Here is an 18606-nt window from a genome sequence, read left to right on the forward strand (position 1 = left end):
TAATCCTCACACTCTGGGGTGGCCCTGGTCAGTCCCATTTGGGCTAGGGCTCCTGCAGCAGCCTTAGCAGAGATGCCTGTCAGTTTTCTGAGATTCCCAGGGTACGTGGCAAGCTACAGGGATCACCCCTGCCAGACAGAGGTGCCCTATGGCCCCCAGACTTGAGTAGAGCTCAGGTAATCAGTCCTGCATCTTAGCCGGAAGGAGTACTGTCCCATCCCGTACTAGACATGGGCCTTCTCTTGGTAGAAGGTAGTGCGGGCCTCTTTCTAAGCCTCCACCCTGCAGACAGGACTGAGAGGAGGACAGGGAGAGAGACTGCAGCCCAGGGACCCTTGATTTTGGTCCCTCCAAGGTGGACTAGAAGACAGTCAAGAGCGTAGCACACCCCTCTGTTTTTGTTAGCTGTGATGGTTTTGTTTATTTTTGTAGATTTTTATATTGTGTGTATGTGCATGTTTGTGTGTGTGTGTGTGTACACGTGCACTTGTGTGCTCCTACTCACCCACATACGAAAAGCAGGAAGATAACACAGCAGCACACCTGTGAGATCAGAGGACAGCTTACAGGATCCAGTCATCCTGTACTCGGCAGCAAAACCTTTGCCTTTGCTGAGTGATCCATCTTATCCGGCCCTTTTTTTTTTTAATCTAATTAACTTATTTGTAGAAGTTTGTGGATGTGTTTTCCATCTATGTACATATGTGTGTGGAAATGTGTACATTATATGTGTGGAGGTCAGAGGACAACTTCCAGAAACTGACTCTCTCCTTCCACCATATGGGTCCCTAGGATTGAACTCAGGCTGTCAGGTTTTGCAGCAAGTACCTTTACCTTTACCTTTACCTTTACCTTTACCTTTACCTTTACCTTTACCTTTACCTTTACCTTTACCTTTACCTTTACCTTTACCTTTACCTTTACCTTCTGAGCCATCGTGCCAGCCTGCAAACCCTTATTAGATAGAAATTAGGAGATCCCAGTACCTTCCTTCAACCCCATCCCCATCTGGTCCATAGAACCTCAGGGTTTTGCAGTTAACTGCATCTCCAGATTGTGTGTGTGTGTGTGTGTGTGTGTGTGTGTGCATGCGCGCGCGCGCACACGTGTGCACAGGGAGGACAGCAGCCACCTTTGACTGTCATTCCTCAGTATCAACCTTAGTCTGTTTGTTTGTTTGTTTTGTGTTTATTTACCCACCATGATGCACATACACACTCATGCACACACTAAGCTATGTAAGGAGGACAGCAGACAGCTTAGGGAAGTCACTTCTCTCCTTCCACCGTGGTAGATGCCAGAGATCAAGCCTGTCATCAGACTTGGCAGTGGGGGGCCTTTATGAGCCATCTTGACAGGCTCACTTGGTTCTTCTGAGATGGGGACTTTAACTGGGACCTGGGGCTTCCTAGTAGGCTAACCTGTCTGTCCAATGAACCCCAGAGATCCCTCTGTCTGTGCCTCTCCTGGGTAGGTTGTGTACCACCATCTGCTTTTTTTCTGTAAGAACCAGGGATTGAACTCGGGTCCTTTTACTAACTGAGCCATCTCCCTTGTCCCCACTCATACACTTTCATCTTTTCCAGTACTAGAGATAGAAAGCAGGGTCTCACTCATACAAGGCAGATGCTCTCCCAGACACATCTGTGGTGGTCATGGGGATTTTCTTCGGGTGTGAGGTGGGTGTAGGAGCTGTGGCCTCGTGATCACAGGCTAGAGAGAATTCTGAGAAGCTGATAGGTGGAGCTAAAGGGAAGGGGTCAGGTTGGTCGACTGGCATCTCCAGCTGTGGTCCCTCTGTTTCCCCAGGGCTTCTGCTCCTGGCTCACAGCCATCTTCAGGATAAAGTAAGTGAATGGTCTGCGCACTCTAAAGAGAAAGAAACAGAAACCTCAGCACCTGTCACCTCCCTCCAAAACCGAGACCAGAAGCTTTGAGGGCCTTAGGGCTCCTAGCCATTGCAGTACCCTGTGCCCTACTGCAAGGCCCAGCCTCTGCTGCCCACCCCCCTGCATGCTTATTCCGACCCGCCATCTCCTCTGTGACACCCTGCACGAGGTCAGCCATGCCCTGGTGACAGCCCTGGCCACAGCTTGATTGAGAGCAGGGGCCGGAGCCCCCACCTCAGCCTCTGTGCAGCCAGCGGGTGGGGGCAGCAGGCCAGCTGGAAGCAGCCAGGCAGCCGCAGGCAGGAGCCAGCAGCCAGCAGGCAGAACTCAGGAGGTCCAGCCAGAGTCCACAGGCAGGCAGTGAGCGCTGAGAAAGGCAGGAAGCTGAGACAGGTCAGCACTGGGCCCCTAACCATACTCTGGGCCCTTGACCTTGGGAGCTCAGCCCTGGTAGGCTTAAGGCCCTAGAAGGAGCTGCTGCTGCCCATATCCCAACCTCCTCCCACAACATCCCTCCTTCCTGCCCCCTCCCAATTCTGTCTTCCATCTTCCTGTGTTTGTCTCCATTCTCAACCTTGCTTTTTTTTTCTTCTCTTGCTCTTTTTGCTGCTACTTTCAGGCTCCGTGGATTCCTCTTCCACCTCTACCTCCTCCTCTTCCTCCTCTTCTTCCTCTTCCTCCTCTCCTCTTCCTCCTCTTCTCTTCCTCCTCTTCCTGTTCCTCCCTCTCCCTCTCCTTCCTCCTACTCCTCCTCTTTTTCCTTCTCCTCTCCCTTCTCCCTCTCCCTCCTCCCACTCCTCTTTTTCCTGCTCCTCCCCTCCATCCCCCTCCTCCCCTTCCTCCTCCTCTTCCTGCTCCTCCCCCTCCCTCTCCCCTCTCCCACTCCTTTTCCTTCTCCTCTCCCTATTCCCACTCTTCCTCCTCCCCTTCTTCCCCTTCTTTTCCCCTTCCTCCTTCCTCCTTCCCAGGAAATTGGGATGGGAAACTCTGTCTCACCACCATGGCTGCTCCATCAGCAGGGGTGGCTAGGGTGACTGGGGGGCGGAACAGGCCAGGTCCAGCCTTTCCTCTGCTGCTCTTGACCAGCCTCTCCTGTCTGCCTCCCGTGGCCTACAGGGACGATGAGATCCGGGACAAGTGTGGGGGCGACGCTGTGCACTACCTGTCCTTCCAAAGACACATCATTGGGTTGCTGGTTGTCGTGGGCGTCCTCTCCGTAGGCATCGTGCTGCCCGTCAACTTCTCAGGGGACCTGCTAGGTCAGTGGGGGCCAAGTGGCTGGAGTGGAGGGGGCAGAAGGTGTCTGTTCTGACCCCACCACCATCCCTCCTTCCCGCCTTCCAGAGAACAATGCCTACAGCTTCGGGAGAACCACCATTGCCAACTTGAAATCAGGGTGAGGCTGGGCAGCTCTGCGGTGGGGTGGGATCTAGGGGAGAAGCCAGAGCGGTGGGGTGGGGGGGGAGAGTTGCAGAGACAGACGGACACAGCAGAGGCAGACCGTGCTGACGCGGTGACCCACGTGCCCTGGGCTCCCCACAGGAATAACCTCCTCTGGCTACATACCTCTTTCGCCTTCCTCTACCTGCTGCTCACAGTCTACAGCATGCGGAGACACACCTCTAAGATGCGCTACAAGGAAGATGACCTGGTGAGGAAGGGTGGCCTGTCTTGGCCACTGTAGAGTTGGGCTACCTGGAATCCCTTCTAGGCATGGGATAAGGGTGCCTCTCCAGAGGTCCTAGGAAGGCAGTGCCCACGGCTTCCCATGCTGCGCGTGGCCCTGGGGAAATGGCCATGGCTGGTAGTAGCATCAGATGTATTGTCGTCTTACTTGATAAGGATGGCAGAAATATTCCCTCAGCTTCTATTTAGCCATTTACCCAGCCTGGACCAAATGCTAGTCACTGTCCTTAGGGTTCCAAGTGTCACCCACCTGGTGACCCCTGAGACCCCCTCAAAGCTCTTCCTTTAGCTTCTGTTACAAACACTCCATTCAGACCTGGCTGCTTCGTGAGGCCTGCTCCCATCCCTCAGCCCCTCCCCTCTGGCTCTTCTGGAGCTCCACCCAAGGGAGATAAAACCTGCTTCCCTCTTCCCCAGGTCAAAAGGACTCTCTTCATCAATGGAATCTCCAAATATGCAGAGTCAGAAAAAATCAAGAAACATTTTGAGTGAGTAAACCCCCCCCCCCCCCGCCACCTCAGGCCTGCAGACCCTCGCTTGTCTCTCAGCCCCAAGAACATCTTTGCAGCCCCTGGACTCATACTCAGCAGTCTGGGGCACAGGCTGAGGGGAGCAGATCAGGAAAACCTCACATGCTGAGCCCAGCTGGTCTCCCACTGAGTAACAACCAGCCCCTTGGAGAACTAGAGAGGGCTGAGGGGGTCACTTGGGGTACAGCCCATGTTTGGCATGTACAGGGCCTTGGGTTTGATCCCTAGCACTTTAAAAAAAAGTTAGCAAATGAAAGAAATAGGGGGGACCCCTGAAGAGCACAGCCTGTGGCATTGGTCTCCACTCTGGTTTGGACTGGGTCATGGGTGCCGCCCAGGGTCCTGAGGTGGCGCCTTCCTCAACATTATCGGTAGCACTGACTTGGTGCGTACAGGTGTTGGGGGAAAGCTCGCGGGCTGTGGCACATCTGAAGGAGTCGAGGATGCTGGTCTCCTTTCTCAGCTGCTCTGACTCTGCAGTTCAGGGATTGGGATGCTGGGCGGGGCACCTTGGTGCTGAGCCCATAGGGTAGGGTCAAGAGCTGCGGGTGTGGTGGCTCACACCTTTAATCCTAACACTTAGGGGTCAAAGGCAGGTGGATCTCTGTGAGTTCAAGGCTAGCCTGATCTATAAGAGAGGTCCAGGATAGCCAGGGTGGCAGAGAGAGACCATGTCTCAAAAAACAGATTAAAAATAAAAAAAGTTAGCCGGGCAGTGGTGACGCACGCCTGTAATCCCAGCACTCTGGGAGGCAGAGGCAGGCAGATTTCTGAGTTCAAGGCCAGCCTGGTCTACAAAGTGAGTTCCAGGACAGCCAGGGCTATACAGAGAAACCCTGTCTCAAAAAAAAAAAAAAAAAAAAAAACCAAATCCAAAATAAATAAATAAATAAATGAATGAATAAATAAATAAAAAAAGTTAAGGACCAGGTGTAGAGACATAGCGAGGTGGTCTGCATGTGGAGTTAGAGGTCCTTCATGCTTTGATTCATTTATTGCCAAACTCTCGTCACTTACCATAGCAGAAGGTGAGTAACAGCTCAGCTGTGCTCAAGGGTCACACATAGAGATCAACTGTAGGAGCTAGTCAGCAGTCTCAGCTGAGATTGGTCCAGGTCACTCTGTAACCTTGACTAGGAGCCAGCCAGTGGCCATGACAAGGGACAAGTTAATCCATGACCCAGATTAGGAACCAGCCAGTGGCCATGACAAGGGACAAATTAATCCATGACTCAGATTAGGAACCAGCCAGTGTCCATGACAAGGGACAAATTAATCCATGACTCAGATTAGGAGCCAGCCAGTGGCCATGACAAGGGACAAGTTAATCCATGACTCAGATTAGGAACCAGCCAGTGGCCATGACAAGGGACATTACTGGTCTGGATCCCAGCTCAGGGTTCAAGTGGATTCAGGTCTAATTCTTTCTTTTACTCTTTAAGTTTTACTTATTTTTATTTTATGTGTGTGGGTATTTTGACTATGTATGCCTGCGTACCATGTAGGTGGGTGTGGTACCTGTGGAAGCCAGAAGAGGGAGACACATCCCCTGGCTGTGAGTGGCTCTGTGGGTGTTGGGGATCAACTCTAGTCCCCTGGAAGGTCTTAAACCCTAGCCACCCCTCCAGGCCCAGGCTTATTATTGACAGGCCTGGGTCTGCTGCTATTGGTCCAAATCAGAGTTCAGTCGTTGTCCTGGATCAGGTCGGTTTGTCGTCCCATACAGCAGTAATGTCTCAGCAGGATCAGAGGCAGTATCTGGTCAGGTCACATTCCAGAGCTGTGTTACAGGGATCTGGAGCTACACACTGACGGGAGGGTACTTATGCTTGTGACATACACATATTGAGCATCTTCTGTATGCAGGCATAGGTACTTCAGAGGCAAGCCCTGCCCTTATACGGCTTACAAAACAGGATGAGAGAATGATTTGGAGTGAGAGCTTACATCAGTGTAAGGGCAGACTAGGTTGAGACGGGGACTAGCGTATGCTCAGGGTGACATTTGTCCAGTTGGACAGTTATCAGCTTCTATTGACATGTCCTGATGCAGACCTCTAGTGACCCGCCCTGAGCGAGGGCTCAGTATACAGCAGGAAACAAAACCAGAAAATTTCATTAGTCCTAGGAGTCAGAGGATGTCACATTGTGGGGGGTGCTAAGGTGCCATCCTGAGTGGGGAAGGGGGATGTGTGAAAGGGACCCTCACGTTTGAACAGAGACTTGAGCCCAGCGGAGGAGCGTCCCCTCCTGGTCAACCCTGTGATGTGCTTGCCGTATGCTGTGGGAAGTAAAAAGCCAGGCCAGAGTGAAGTGCTCTGGCTGGGTGCTTCAGGGTTAGTTCTAATTTTGTTTAGGAAAACAGCCTGCGGTTAGAACTCACACTCACTCCAAAAGCAGGGGTCAAGAGGATCTGGTCTTCCTTAGACTCTGGGGCTTTGAGTGGGGTGAGCGCAGTGAAGTCGGCCTTTCATCCAACAAAGTCTGTGCAGCCGGCGTCGCTGAGCACTTACTGCGGGTAGGCTGAGAGAGGACTCCTCGTGTGGGGATTAGCATCCGTCCACACTGAGCTCTGGAGCAAACGTCAGTGTGCTCGCTGAGGCTCATGGCCCAGGTCTGGGGACCGTGTTGAGTAGAGGATCGCCCCAGAAGACGGAGCATTGGTCTGGGAAGGGTGAGACCGAGTCCTCCCAAAGAGGAAGCTGGAGGAGCTGTGGAGGAGGATGGGGCTGTGGCCACCTGGCAGGTTCACGTTCAAGGCCCCTGTGCCGCTTCCACTTTCTAAATTCTTATGAGTTTGTGACGTTCATCTTGCTGTTGAGAAACTTTATCACACACGTCTCGAATACTTGGCGGCCCCTCCTTAAATTTTCATACAACATCAAAAAGATGGAAACTCAGTCAAGATTAAGGACTGGATCAGTTTGCACTCATCCAGGAAGGACACGGCTAGATGGACCAGCAGACATTCTGGGAACGCTCTCCCGAGCCACGTGCCAGTGAGGCAGGGCAGCAAGCCCTAGCAGCCCATCTTTTGGGGGTCAGCGGAGAAGGTCAGCCCTGAGCCTGGGTCATGGCCAGGGTTAGAGATCAGATTCAGGATCAGTTTCTGGTTGGTCTTGAGTTAAGATTGGTTGGAGTAAATCCAAAGCCAAGGCCAAGTGTTGGATCGGACCAGGTCTTCTGGGAACAGGGCAAAGAAAACAGCCTGTATCTAGAAACGGTTTCTGCGAACCTCAAGTTTACAGCCCTGGGCAAGACCACAGCCTTAGCCTCCCCAGCTCCTCACAGCAGTGTCCTCACACACCCTGGGCTCCCTCCCATCTCCTGCTGCCTTCACACAGGTCTCATGCACACCTGCACCCAGTCCCACTCAGACAGTGGGCTTCCAAGTCCCGGTCTTGAGGTGCCTTGGAGGCCGAGAAGTGGGTGAACTGGGAATGTTGAAGTGCTTGGCTGCCCCGGGTAAACATGAGGGCAGGCGCGCGGATGGGGCCTGCAGGGCATGACAGCCGCCTGTGTTTCAGGGAGGCCTACCCCAACTGCACAGTTCTGGAAGCCCGGCCCTGTTACAACGTGGCTCGTCTCATGTTCCTTGACGCCGAAAGGTACCGGGTTGGGCACGGGGAGGGTGCCACCCAGGGCCCTCTGCTCCTCAGGGAGGAATCTTGGCCTCCTCGTGGGGACAGGGCTCCCCTTTCATATGGTTTTGGGGGCATTTTGAATATGACTAGACCTTGGGAGTCTCTGTTGCTTAGTATATGTTGCAAGAGGGAAGGGTCTACAGTCCCTTCTGGTTTGGACATAACTCTTTAGCTACTATACAAGAAATTTATGGCAGACTATAAAAAGAATTGGCTCTCTGGAAATGGGTAAGGAGACCCTTGGATGGAACTGACTGAGCCATACAGACTAAAGAAGCACACTAACAGATGGCTCCTGCCCTTGGGGACCCAGCTAAAGCAAGCCTTCTTAGGTCTTTTCTGCTCCAAGGACAAAGCCCTTCCCAGCTGAGAAATTTTACATGACCTCAGGCCTGTAGGCTCCTAAATAGGAATACAAGCCGAACTTTTTTTTTTTTTTTTTTTTTTTTTTTTGGTTTTTTTTCAAGACAGAGTTTCTCTGTGTAGCCCTGCTGTCCTGGAACTCACTTTGTAGACCAGGCTGGCCTTGAACTCAGAAATCAGCCTGCCTCTGCCTCCAGAGTGCTGGGATTAAAGCCGTGCACCACCATGCCCGGCTCAAGCCTAACATTAATGAGTATAAATCATAAGATTTCTTTTAGCCCGGTGGTGGTGCACACACTCAGGAGGCAGAGGCATGCAGATCTCTCGAGTCTGGGGCCAGCCTGCTCTACAGATTGAGTTCCTGGGCAGCCAAGGCTACATCGAGGAAATACTGTCCCACCCCCATCCCTCAGAAAAAAAAAGAAAGAAATTTTTAAAAATTCCTGGGGCTGGCAGGCTGGCCGAGTTGGCAAAGAACTTGCCTTCAGGTCATTCCCCAGCAGGCAGGTAAAAATGTTGTGTCTTAGCACACACTCGTAACCTCAGTGTCGGTGAGACAAAGACAAGAAACCCTACCTCAGAGGAGGCAGGCAGCCAGGAGGAGGACTGTACCTCCGGCCTCCGCAAGTGTATATGCGTGCAGGTGTGTATACACACTCATTTTGTAAACACTCCTTAGTCCTCATATAATCTTTTTTTTTTTTAAGATTTATTTATGTATATGAGTACACTGTAGCTCTCTTCAGACACACCAGAAGAGGGCATCGGATCCCATTATGGATGGTTGTGAGCCACCATGTGGCTTCTGGGAATCGAACTCAGGACCTCTGGAAGAGCAGTCAGTGCTCTTAACTGCTGAGCCATCTCTCTACCCCACCCTCCATATAATCTTAATATTTTATTATTTAATGAAAAGACCTGGCTGGGAAAAATGGGTCAGTGTCTGCAGCATTTGTCACACAGAGTAAGGACCTGTGTTGGGGTCCCCACCTTTCAGGTAAACCCCCATGTACACCTAGAACCCTGGTGGCTGGGGGCAGAGACAGTGATCCCTGAGACTCCTTTGGCCTGGCTGGATTTATGAGCTCCAGATTCAGTGAGAGACCTTGCCTCAAAAACTAAGCTGCAGTGACTCCGTGGCCCACTGAGAGGCAGAGGCAGGTGGCTCTGACTTAAGGCCAGCCTGCTTTACATAGTAAGTTCCAAGACAGCCAGGGCTGTTCAGACAGACAACGAAACAAAAGCAACCCAAACAAAATCTAACTTGTAGAACAATCAAGGAATGCATGTCAACCTTGCTTCCGTGTATACATACACGCATGCATATACATTTGCACGCACACATGAACACTCACACACCCATGCACAGACATAGCACGCAGAAGATGGAAGTGTACTCCCAAGGTGAACGCGTATGCCATACCCAATACCAGAGAGAAATGACGGTAGGAAAATATTAACTCATTGTTTTCCATAATTAAACCATCATTTTCTGCAAGAGCAAACAGCTTTGTATATATGGCAAATTCACTGCAACTCATTAACACGGTCTTGACCCTGAGCCAGGATGTTTCTGGCAACAGTTGCCAGCTTGGTGGCATAGGCCACACAAACTGTGCGGGTGGCGCATCCTTACCCAAGGCTGCCGTGGAGCTGCTTGCTGCAGTACAGACGGGCTCGACCAGAAACACCTCAGATCCACGAAGCGTTTATTTTGAATTAATCTATGGTTGTTGCACCTTCAGAAACTTTCGGCCATTGCCTGATTTTTTTTCATGACCGTCACATTCAATTATGCGACCCCACATTGTGGCCCCCAGTTTAAGAAGCTTTGGGTTCTTTGTGTCGCCCCGCCTCCCCCCGCCCACCCCCCACCCCCGCAAGCGTGCTTACCTTCCCCACCCCAACCAGCCCCCCCCCCACTGAGCAGTGGGTGACTGCCCCACCCCCACCCCCGATCCCACAGGAAGAAGGCTGAGCGGGGAAAGCTCTACTTCACGAACCTGCAGAGCAAGGAAAATGTACCCACCATGATCAACCCCAAGCCGTGCGGCCACCTCTGCTGCTGTGTAGTTCGAGGCTGCGAGCAGGTACTGTGGGCTGGCTGCTGGGTGCCCGGAGTCCCACCCCGGCTGGGGTAGTCCCAGTCCCACCCCAGGACCAACAAGTGTGGCAGGCAGTAGACCCACAGATAAAGAGACTCCCAGAGAAAGAAGACACGGACCCCACCCCAGCAAGCCTCCAGCTGCCTCTGGAGTCCATGAAACCCCAAATCTTACTTTTTAAATATTTATTTATTTTTATGTGGGGGGGTGTACCATGGGCATGTGTGGGAGCCAGGGAACAGCTTGTGAGAGCCATTTCTCCATCTTGTCAGCCTGAAGCCCCTGTTCTCACCGTTCCCTTTGTCCTGTTTGTGCTAGCTTTATTATTATTTATTTATTTACTTATTGGCTTTTTTGGATTTGTTTTTTTGAGACAGGGTTTCTCTGCATAGCCCTGGCTATCCTGAAACTCACTCTGTAGACCAAGCTGTCCTCGAACTCAGAAATCTACCTGCCTCTGCCTCCCAGAGTGCTGGGATCACAGGCGTGCGCCACCACAGCCCAGCTTGTGCTAGCTTTTAAAACCGTAGACTAGGTGAGCATAGCAGGGGGCAGGGGCTGGGTATGTCATTCAGTGCTGGCTTAGCACATACAAGGCCATGGGTTTGATCATCCACGACGGCACATGTCTGTAATCCCAACACCCAGGAGGCGCAGGCTGGAGGATCAGAAGTTCAGAGTCACACTCCGCTTTATTATTATTATTATTATTATTATTATTATTATTATTATTATATTTATTTACTTTATGTATATGAGTACACTGTAGCTGTGTTCAGACACATCACAAGAGGGCATCAGATCCCATTACAGATAGTTATAAGCCACCATGTGGTTGCTGGGAATTGAACTCAGAACCTCTGGAAGAGCAGCCAGTGCTCTTAACCGCTGAGCCATCTCTCCAGCCTCCTCTACTTTTTTGTTATTTGTTTGTTTGTTTGTTTGTTTTGTTGTTTTGTTGTTGTTATTGTTGTTGGGTTGTGTTGGTTTTTTTTTTCCTTCGAGACAGGGTTTTTCTGTGTAGCTCCAGCTGTCCTGGAACTCACTCTGTAGACCAGGCTGGCCTCGAACTCAGAAATCCGCCTGCCTCTGCCTCCCAAGTGCTGGGATTACAGGCGTGCGCCACCACGCCCGGCCCCCCTCCACTTTTGATGAGTTCCTTAGTTGCTCTGCCCCTTGGCTTCCGCACTGTGCCCACCTTGTGAGGTTAGAACAGGGACAGAGTGACTCAAGCATATGAAAAAGCTTCCACGGGCACGGGCTGATCCCGGCTGCTGCCGTGGGCGCCTCCCAGCTCTGAGCAGAGCCCTGGCCCTGCAGGTGGAGGCCATCGAGTACTACACCAAGCTGGAGCAGAGGCTGAAGGAAGACTACAGGCGGGAGAAGGAGAAGGTGAACGAGAAGCCTCTGGGCATGGCTTTCGTCACCTTCCACAATGAGACCATCACAGCCATGTGAGCTCCCCGCCCCCGCCCCACCCGCCTGTCACCCCTGGCCCTCTCCCTCTCACATGACCCTGGACTCCCCACTGTGGACCCCAATTGGGGCCAAAGTAACAAGTCCCTGTTCCCCCAGCATCCTAAAGGACTTCAACGTGTGTAAATGCCAGGGCTGTGCCTGCCGCGGAGAGCCGCGAGCCTCCTCCTGCAGTGAGGCGCTGCATATCTCCAACTGGACCGTGACCTATGCCCCCGACCCTCAGAACATCTATTGGTGAGCCACGGGAGCTGCAACAGGGCTTCTTACAGACTGGGGGGCTGTTTCCAGCAAAGTGGGGAGGGAGAGGGTGGATGTGGCCAGAGACCAGTCAGTCCAGAGTCTTCAGAGTGGCCTGTCCCCGCCTCCCCAGGGAACACCTCTCCATCCGAGGCTTCATCTGGTGGCTCCGCTGCCTGGTCATCAATGTGGTCCTCTTCATCCTGCTCTTCTTCCTCACCACCCCGGCCATCATCATCACCACCATGGACAAGTTCAACGTCACCAAGCCGGTGGAGTACCTCAATGTGAGTGCCCGCCCAGCCCTCCATGAGCGTCAGCGCCAGGCAGCATCCCTCTCATTCCTAGCATAGTCGTGACTCTGGGTGCTCCAGCCTAGCCCTCCCCGGATGCTTCCTAAGGACAGGGTCCGCTACCCCAACCCACCACGCCCTGCGCAGGAAAGGCCACCCTAGGGTTTACACTTCCTAGACACACGCACACACCCCAGGAGGGCGCAGAGCCTTGGGTAAGCTCCCTTTTCTGCTTTCTCTGAGAAATGGAAGGTTTGAACTGTCCCCTTGCCATTCACACGTACATTCAGAGCCTCTTATGGCAAGAGGCTCCAGGCTGCTCAGATGACGGCTCGGTGCACCCATGGCCGCTTGGCCCCCTCGTCCTCCTGCCGTGTTCAGAGTATGCTGCTGTCAAGTCCAGCTCTCAGAAGTTCTGTAGATAAGATGCAGACCCAGTCCAAACCACATCCCCACTGCTCTCCAGCTGGCCAGACCGCCGAGTCTCTGCTTCCTCAGCTGACACGTTGGGAAAATGAGCCAGTTTCATGGTCGTGAGGCTTAGTATGTAGAATGTGTACAAGTGCTTGGCACACAGTAGGTGTGTAGAAGCTCAACATCAGCTTCATTCACCTGGAAGTCCTTCCCACAACCCTAGCCTCCGGCCTTCAAAGTGTTGTAAACTTTTAGGCCCGCCCACCTGTCCGTCCTTGCTTGACACTTCTTGTGCCCCCACAGAACCCCATCATCACCCAGTTTTTCCCTACACTACTGCTGTGGTGCTTTTCGGCCCTGCTCCCCACCATCGTCTACTACTCCGCTTTCTTCGAAGCGCACTGGACACGGTGAGCTGCCCACCCTCCACCCACCGCGTCTCGCTCGGGGCAGCCCTATGCTCTGAAGGTTCCCTGCCCGGGGCGCTGGGATGGTGCGCGCTGGCCTGCTGTGACCTCTGCCTCTGCTCTGCCGCTGCCCTCCCAGCTCCGGAGAGAACAGGACGACCATGCACAAGTGCTACACCTTTCTCATCTTCATGGTGCTGCTTCTGCCCTCGCTGGGGCTGAGCAGGTGAGCATGGGGACCGACGGGGTGCCAGGGAGCCGGGGTGGGTGCACATGATAGGAAGAGAGCTACTGGGCGCCTACCTGTCCCAGGCTTCCCCCAGAGGCTCGTGCCAGACGCTCTGCGCGGGCGCCCTGCCCCACGCCCCCTGCCCCACGCCGGCTCAGACGCTCTGCGTGGGCGCCCTGCCCCGCGCCGACTCCCATCTTCTTCCTGCAGCCTAGACCTCTTCTTCCGCTGGCTCTTTGACAAGAAATTCCTGGCTGAAGCAGCTATTCGGTTTGAGTGAGTGACCAGGACACTTGGGGAAAGAGAAAAATAACGAGGGTGGATGTCACAAGCTTCCACTGTAAGGGGTGGGATTAACGTCATGAGCCTCCTGGGTTTTCCAATAGACAGCCCCAGGGTGTCGGGTGTGTCCTGGGATGAAATGTGTTGGGGCTCTTGACCGGGAGTGCACCTGAACAGCTCAAGGTAGATTTAAGTCTTCAGAGCTCACATGTAAGGGTTCTGAGGGACTCGGGCCCTTCTTCTAGGACCGCTGTAGGAGTCTTGAATTTCTCTAAGGAAATGGGGGAGGTATTTGTAGTGGGAACTTGGTCATTATCTGGGGGTGACTTGGGGACTCCCAGAGTATCCCTGGGGGTCACTAGAACCTTTATCTACTGAGCTCTCTTAGATCAACAACTGGGCGCAGAGCTGAGGGTGCTAATGCAGCAGGTGAGGACCCCTGTTGGGGACTAGCTCGGACGCAGACTGTGGCTCTCATGGGCTCCAACTCCAGGGTTGTCTGGACGGAGTTGTCTTGATGGATCATCTTGGACTTAGGAACTCTCTGGTTCTTGTCACACACACACACACACACACACACACACACACACCAAAGATACCTGAGGGTTTCTAAAGCTGGTAGGGAAGGAGTCTGAGGCTTTCTCTATTGTGGGAGAACCACAGTCGGGAAAACGTGCCCAGTTCTCTGGGGCTTACATTCCTGGAGGTCTCTGAGAGTGCCACTGAGATTCTCTGTGGAGGTCTCAGCAGTTCTTTGCTGCACGTGCTGGTAGCCTTTGGTGGCCTTGAACTCTCTCCTCGGATGTTTACAGGGCATGCCATCTAGGGAGGTCTCTGGGCTGGCTTTGTTATTTTGATATTCTGGGGTTCATACTGTGGCAAGATTAGGGCACAGGTATTGGGGGTCTGAGCTGGGGGTGTACCTGTAGAGGAGGCAACAGAGGGTGAGAGCATGGGGTGCTGTCGTGCTAGCGGTGGGCAGACAGACCTGGGGTGACCGGGTCACCCCGAGGGTGCAGTGCTGGAGCACCTGCTGCCCTTAGGTGTGTGTTCCTACCCGACAACGGCGCTTTCTTCGTGAACTACGTCATTGCCTCAGCCTTTATCGGTAACGCCATGGACCTGCTGCGCATCCCAGGCCTACTCATGTACATGATCCGGCTCTGCCTGGCGCGCTCCGCCGCTGAAAGACGCAACGTGAAGCGGGTATGGCCGCCTAGGGCAGCGGCAACACGCACAGCGCCCTCTGGTGGCCGAACTAGAAACAGCAGCAGTCAGGCTCGGGTGGTGGGTGTAAGGATGCTGGGACTTAGGGACTGTAGTTCCCATCTGAAGCCCCAGTTTTCCCACACATATAGCTGTGGGTGGACATAGGTGATTAGGAGGCCCTTGAATTCTAAGAGCATAGTGTTATGTGCTTGGAGTTGGGAGAGGTGTGTAGCTCATTTGATCTAGGGTCCCTCTACCCCCGTTCCACAAGAGGGCGCTGGAGAACCTGTCCCCTAGTCTGCTCAATTTTTGCCCCCACCTGCCCATGTCCCATCACTGCCCTGCCTGGCCTCCCTCACAGCCACAGCCCCCTCCTCCCACCTGCTTTGCTGTCCCCTGCATCACCCCCACATTAGGTCCCTCACTCCCGATGGCTTCATCCCCAGTCCTAGATAGAGTTCCTGGCCACCTCCTGCCTGCCCTGCATCCCTGCAGCCTGTCCCCCCCACCCTGAGCCACCCTCCTGCCCATGTCCCCCCCAGCATCAGGCCTACGAGTTCCAGTTTGGCGCAGCCTACGCTTGGATGATGTGCGTCTTCACGGTGGTCATGACCTACAGTATCACCTGCCCCATCATCGTGCCCTTCGGTAGGCACCGCCGCGCCGGGACCTGGGCCCTGCTCGGGGGAACCCAGGGCCTTACCCGCTCCACTCTAGTAAGGCAGGCCACCCTGACTGGACAGGGCCCCGGCTGGGAGACCGGCCCCTCGGCCTCCCGCCTGGTTCCTGGCTCAGTCTAGGGCCGGGCCTTGGGGAAGAGGGGGAGAGCAGTTCTGTCAAGAGTTGGCTCACCTGCCGTGCCTGGTCTCTGGGTCAGGCCGCCCACCCCAGCAGTATTTCCTGACATTGAGTCCTTTCTCCCGACATATGTGAACATTCCTCCCTCTGAGTTGTTAGACACATATACACACATTCCTATACCAACATCGACACTTGTACCCAGATTTCAAAATTCAAGAAAACCCCTTGAATTCCAGCGTGGGCTAGGTCCTTGTACCTCAATGGGCAATGTCCCAGTGCAGGCAAGCCATGTAACTTGGGCAGGTCTCTCTTCCTCTAAGAAGGTGTTCAGCTAAGTTTCTCATCAGCCATGATCCCTCAATAGCCTCTACCTTCCCCAGTAGCATCCTAACTCCTTACCAACCCTCTGTTGAAGGCTCCAGACTCTCAAACTAACCTCTCCGCCCATGTTTACAGCTCCTCGGCTTCGGGAAGTAGAACTTGCCCTTTAGTTTACACCCAGCTATTTAGGGACCGGGGTAGGACAACGTAAGATGGGTTCCAAAGGCTTCTCGCTCATCTAAATGAATGGCTCTCTGGTGGCCATCATGGGGGGGGAGGGGAGACTGCTGGGCAAAAGGATAGACATGGAGAAGCTGCAGCTTCCGGTTATGGCGGCACAGGGAGCACTGCCCTGTGCCGGAGCTGAGGGAAGGGACAGGGCAGGAGCAGAGACCAGCCCTTCGGCCAGCACAGCCCGTGGTTGGCACACGAGGCCTGTGGGCGCTGGTTCCGAGGTCAGGGCCATTGGCTTTCCTCAGGCCTCATGTACATGCTGCTGAAGCACCTGGTAGACAGGTACAATCTCTACTACGCCTACTTGCCGGCCAAACTGGACAAGAAGATCCACTCGGGGGCTGTGAACCAGGTGGTGGCGGCGCCCATCCTCTGCCTCTTCTGGCTGCTCTTCTTCTCCACCATGCGCACGGGTGAGCGCCACCATCCCGCTCGGGTCCGGTGGCAGGGACAGAAGGGCCACAAGGTAGAGAATGCCGAGGGTCGTATCCCCTCCCAGTGAAGTCATATGGAGGGGATAAAGGAGCCAGAGGTAGTGAGCCCCTTGGAGGACGCCCGCGGGTAGCCCCTTGAAGGAGGAGGCGGTAACCCCTGCGTCCTCCCCACCCCAGGGTTCCTAGCCCCCACGTCTATGTTCACCTTCGTCGTTCTGGTAATCACCATCGTCATCTGTCTCTGCCACGTCTGCTTCGGACACTTCAAATACCTCAGTGCCCACAACTACAAGGTATGGGGCAGGAGAAAGGTGCCGGGCTATGGTTGAGGGCCCACGTTCTCTGTGGGGGTGGCATACAGGGCCGAGGGGGGGCAAGGGTGTTGGGGCATGATGGGGCTAAAGACAGGAACGTTTCCTCCCCTTTCCATGGACCCCTTAAGATTGAACACACAGAGACAGATGCCGTGAGTTCCAGAAGTAATGGACGGCCCCCCACTGCTGGCGCTGTCCCCAAATCTGCGGTGAGTGTCTTACTCCTCGGCCTAGGGTTGGGGCGGGGGTGGGGGTTGGGGAGGCTTTGACCTGCAGAGACTCAATCCTGGTAGTCCTCCACAAAAGCCAGCCTTTACCGGATCTCATGGCTGTGGATTCCAGAACTCCTCCCCACTCCGTCCCCGGGGCCCTGCCCACTATGCTGCAAGCAGGTCCTACCTGCTCCCACCTACCAACCCACGTGGGCAGCTAGTCAGTCACCTTGCCCTTATTCCTTTCCCTTCAGAAATACATCGCTCAGGTGCTGCAGGACTCAGAGGGGGACGGGGACGGAGACGGGGCTCCTGGGAGCTCAGGCGATGAGCCTCCATCGTCCTCCTCCCAAGATGAGGAGTTGCTGATGCCGCCTGATGGCCTCACGGACACAGACTTCCAGTCATGCGAGGACAGCCTCATAGAGAATGAGATTCACCAGTAAGGGGAGGGAGGGGCCCTGGAGGCCACGCCCTGCCCCTCCCCCCACCCCCACGGACACTAAAATACAAAACGCTAATAATTTATTAGAACTAAAGCCCCCTCCTCCTACCCCATCCCCCGCTTTCATTAAGGTATTTAAACCTGGGGATTTCACCACTCTCTCCCACCATGGAGGGAGAGAGGGAGCCCCCCAACCTCAGTGAGGACAGCCCCGAGCAGGCCCCGGGGCAAAGAGGGGTGTGGAGGGAATTCCCCCAGATCAGCCTCACCACCCAGTAGCGTGGCCAGGAAAGGGTTAATGAGAGCCAAGGTGGGTTCCTAGAGCCGAGGCTGGAGGCCTGGGGAAAGCAAGAAGATCAGGAGCTGCCACCCAGTCTCTTCCCTCCCCTTCACTGCCCCTGGATCTGGGCCTCCAGGGCCGTGGAACCTGCAGCCCTGTGGGAGGCAGGAGAAGGGAGGGGTGCACAGTGGGGGGGAGAGTCTGGCCTGAGCCAGGGGTTGACCCCGGGGGGAGGGGGGCATGGCTGACACTGGAAAATGGGGTTTTGCACTGGGTTTGTTGGTTTTTTTGTTTTTGTTTTCCTTTAAAATAAAAACAAAAGCTGTGAGTTTGTGTCTGATTGGAGGTCCCACCCTGGAACCTCATCCTCCGTCCTCCCAGGAGGACCTCCTTGCAGTCCCGGAGTGAGGTTCTGCTTTATTAAAGAGGGGTCATCAGGAAGAGCCTCTGCTCTGTCACCTTACACCAGCCCTGTGCTCTAAACTCCAAGAATACCTAAGAGACAAAGATCAGGAGAGAAAAGCTGTAGATTCATCGCTCCAAGTGGATTTAGGAAGAGGTCCTCCCTAGCGCCTCAGGGTGGCCATCCACGGGGCTGCCCATTCTCTAACCTTCCTCGCCCTCCTCAAGACCCAACTCACCTCTAAGGGCTTTTCCGTAGGTCACTCGGCAAGGGCGCAGCGTGCATATACCCACAATGCATTGTGTGCAGCCGGAGCCAGAAAGCCTCTGGACTTGCTTCCTCAGTTGAATCAGGATTGCGCGGCCAGGTGACCTTTAAAACCAGCCCCACATATTG

At 54.1% G+C, this 18606-nt stretch overlaps 1 protein-coding gene across 1 annotated transcript in view; it reads left to right on the forward strand.

The window, feature by feature from the left end:
• Tmem63b (transmembrane protein 63B) overlaps positions 1 to 18035 on the forward strand; it is a 26804-nt gene extending 8769 nt beyond the window's left edge. Inside the window, exons 6-24 of the mRNA XM_052192140.1 lie at positions 1810 to 1847; positions 3006 to 3148; positions 3234 to 3285; positions 3432 to 3540; positions 3993 to 4063; positions 7632 to 7712; positions 10078 to 10201; positions 11537 to 11670; positions 11792 to 11929; positions 12066 to 12219; positions 12943 to 13049; positions 13186 to 13272; positions 13486 to 13551; positions 14601 to 14763; positions 15309 to 15414; positions 16368 to 16535; positions 16734 to 16849; positions 16999 to 17079; positions 17337 to 18035. Coding sequence (XP_052048100.1) covers positions 1810 to 1847; positions 3006 to 3148; positions 3234 to 3285; positions 3432 to 3540; positions 3993 to 4063; positions 7632 to 7712; positions 10078 to 10201; positions 11537 to 11670; positions 11792 to 11929; positions 12066 to 12219; positions 12943 to 13049; positions 13186 to 13272; positions 13486 to 13551; positions 14601 to 14763; positions 15309 to 15414; positions 16368 to 16535; positions 16734 to 16849; positions 16999 to 17079; positions 17337 to 17528 — 2130 coding nt within the window. The 3' untranslated portion in view covers positions 17529 to 18035. The remainder of the gene's footprint in view (positions 1 to 1809; positions 1848 to 3005; positions 3149 to 3233; positions 3286 to 3431; positions 3541 to 3992; positions 4064 to 7631; positions 7713 to 10077; positions 10202 to 11536; positions 11671 to 11791; positions 11930 to 12065; positions 12220 to 12942; positions 13050 to 13185; positions 13273 to 13485; positions 13552 to 14600; positions 14764 to 15308; positions 15415 to 16367; positions 16536 to 16733; positions 16850 to 16998; positions 17080 to 17336) is intronic.
• The last annotated feature ends 571 nt before the right edge of the window (positions 18036 to 18606 follow it).

The sequence above is a fragment of the Apodemus sylvaticus genome, chromosome 9 (genome assembly GCF_947179515.1).
Source record: "Apodemus sylvaticus chromosome 9, mApoSyl1.1, whole genome shotgun sequence".
Classification (NCBI taxonomy): Eukaryota; Metazoa; Chordata; class Mammalia; order Rodentia; family Muridae; genus Apodemus; species Apodemus sylvaticus.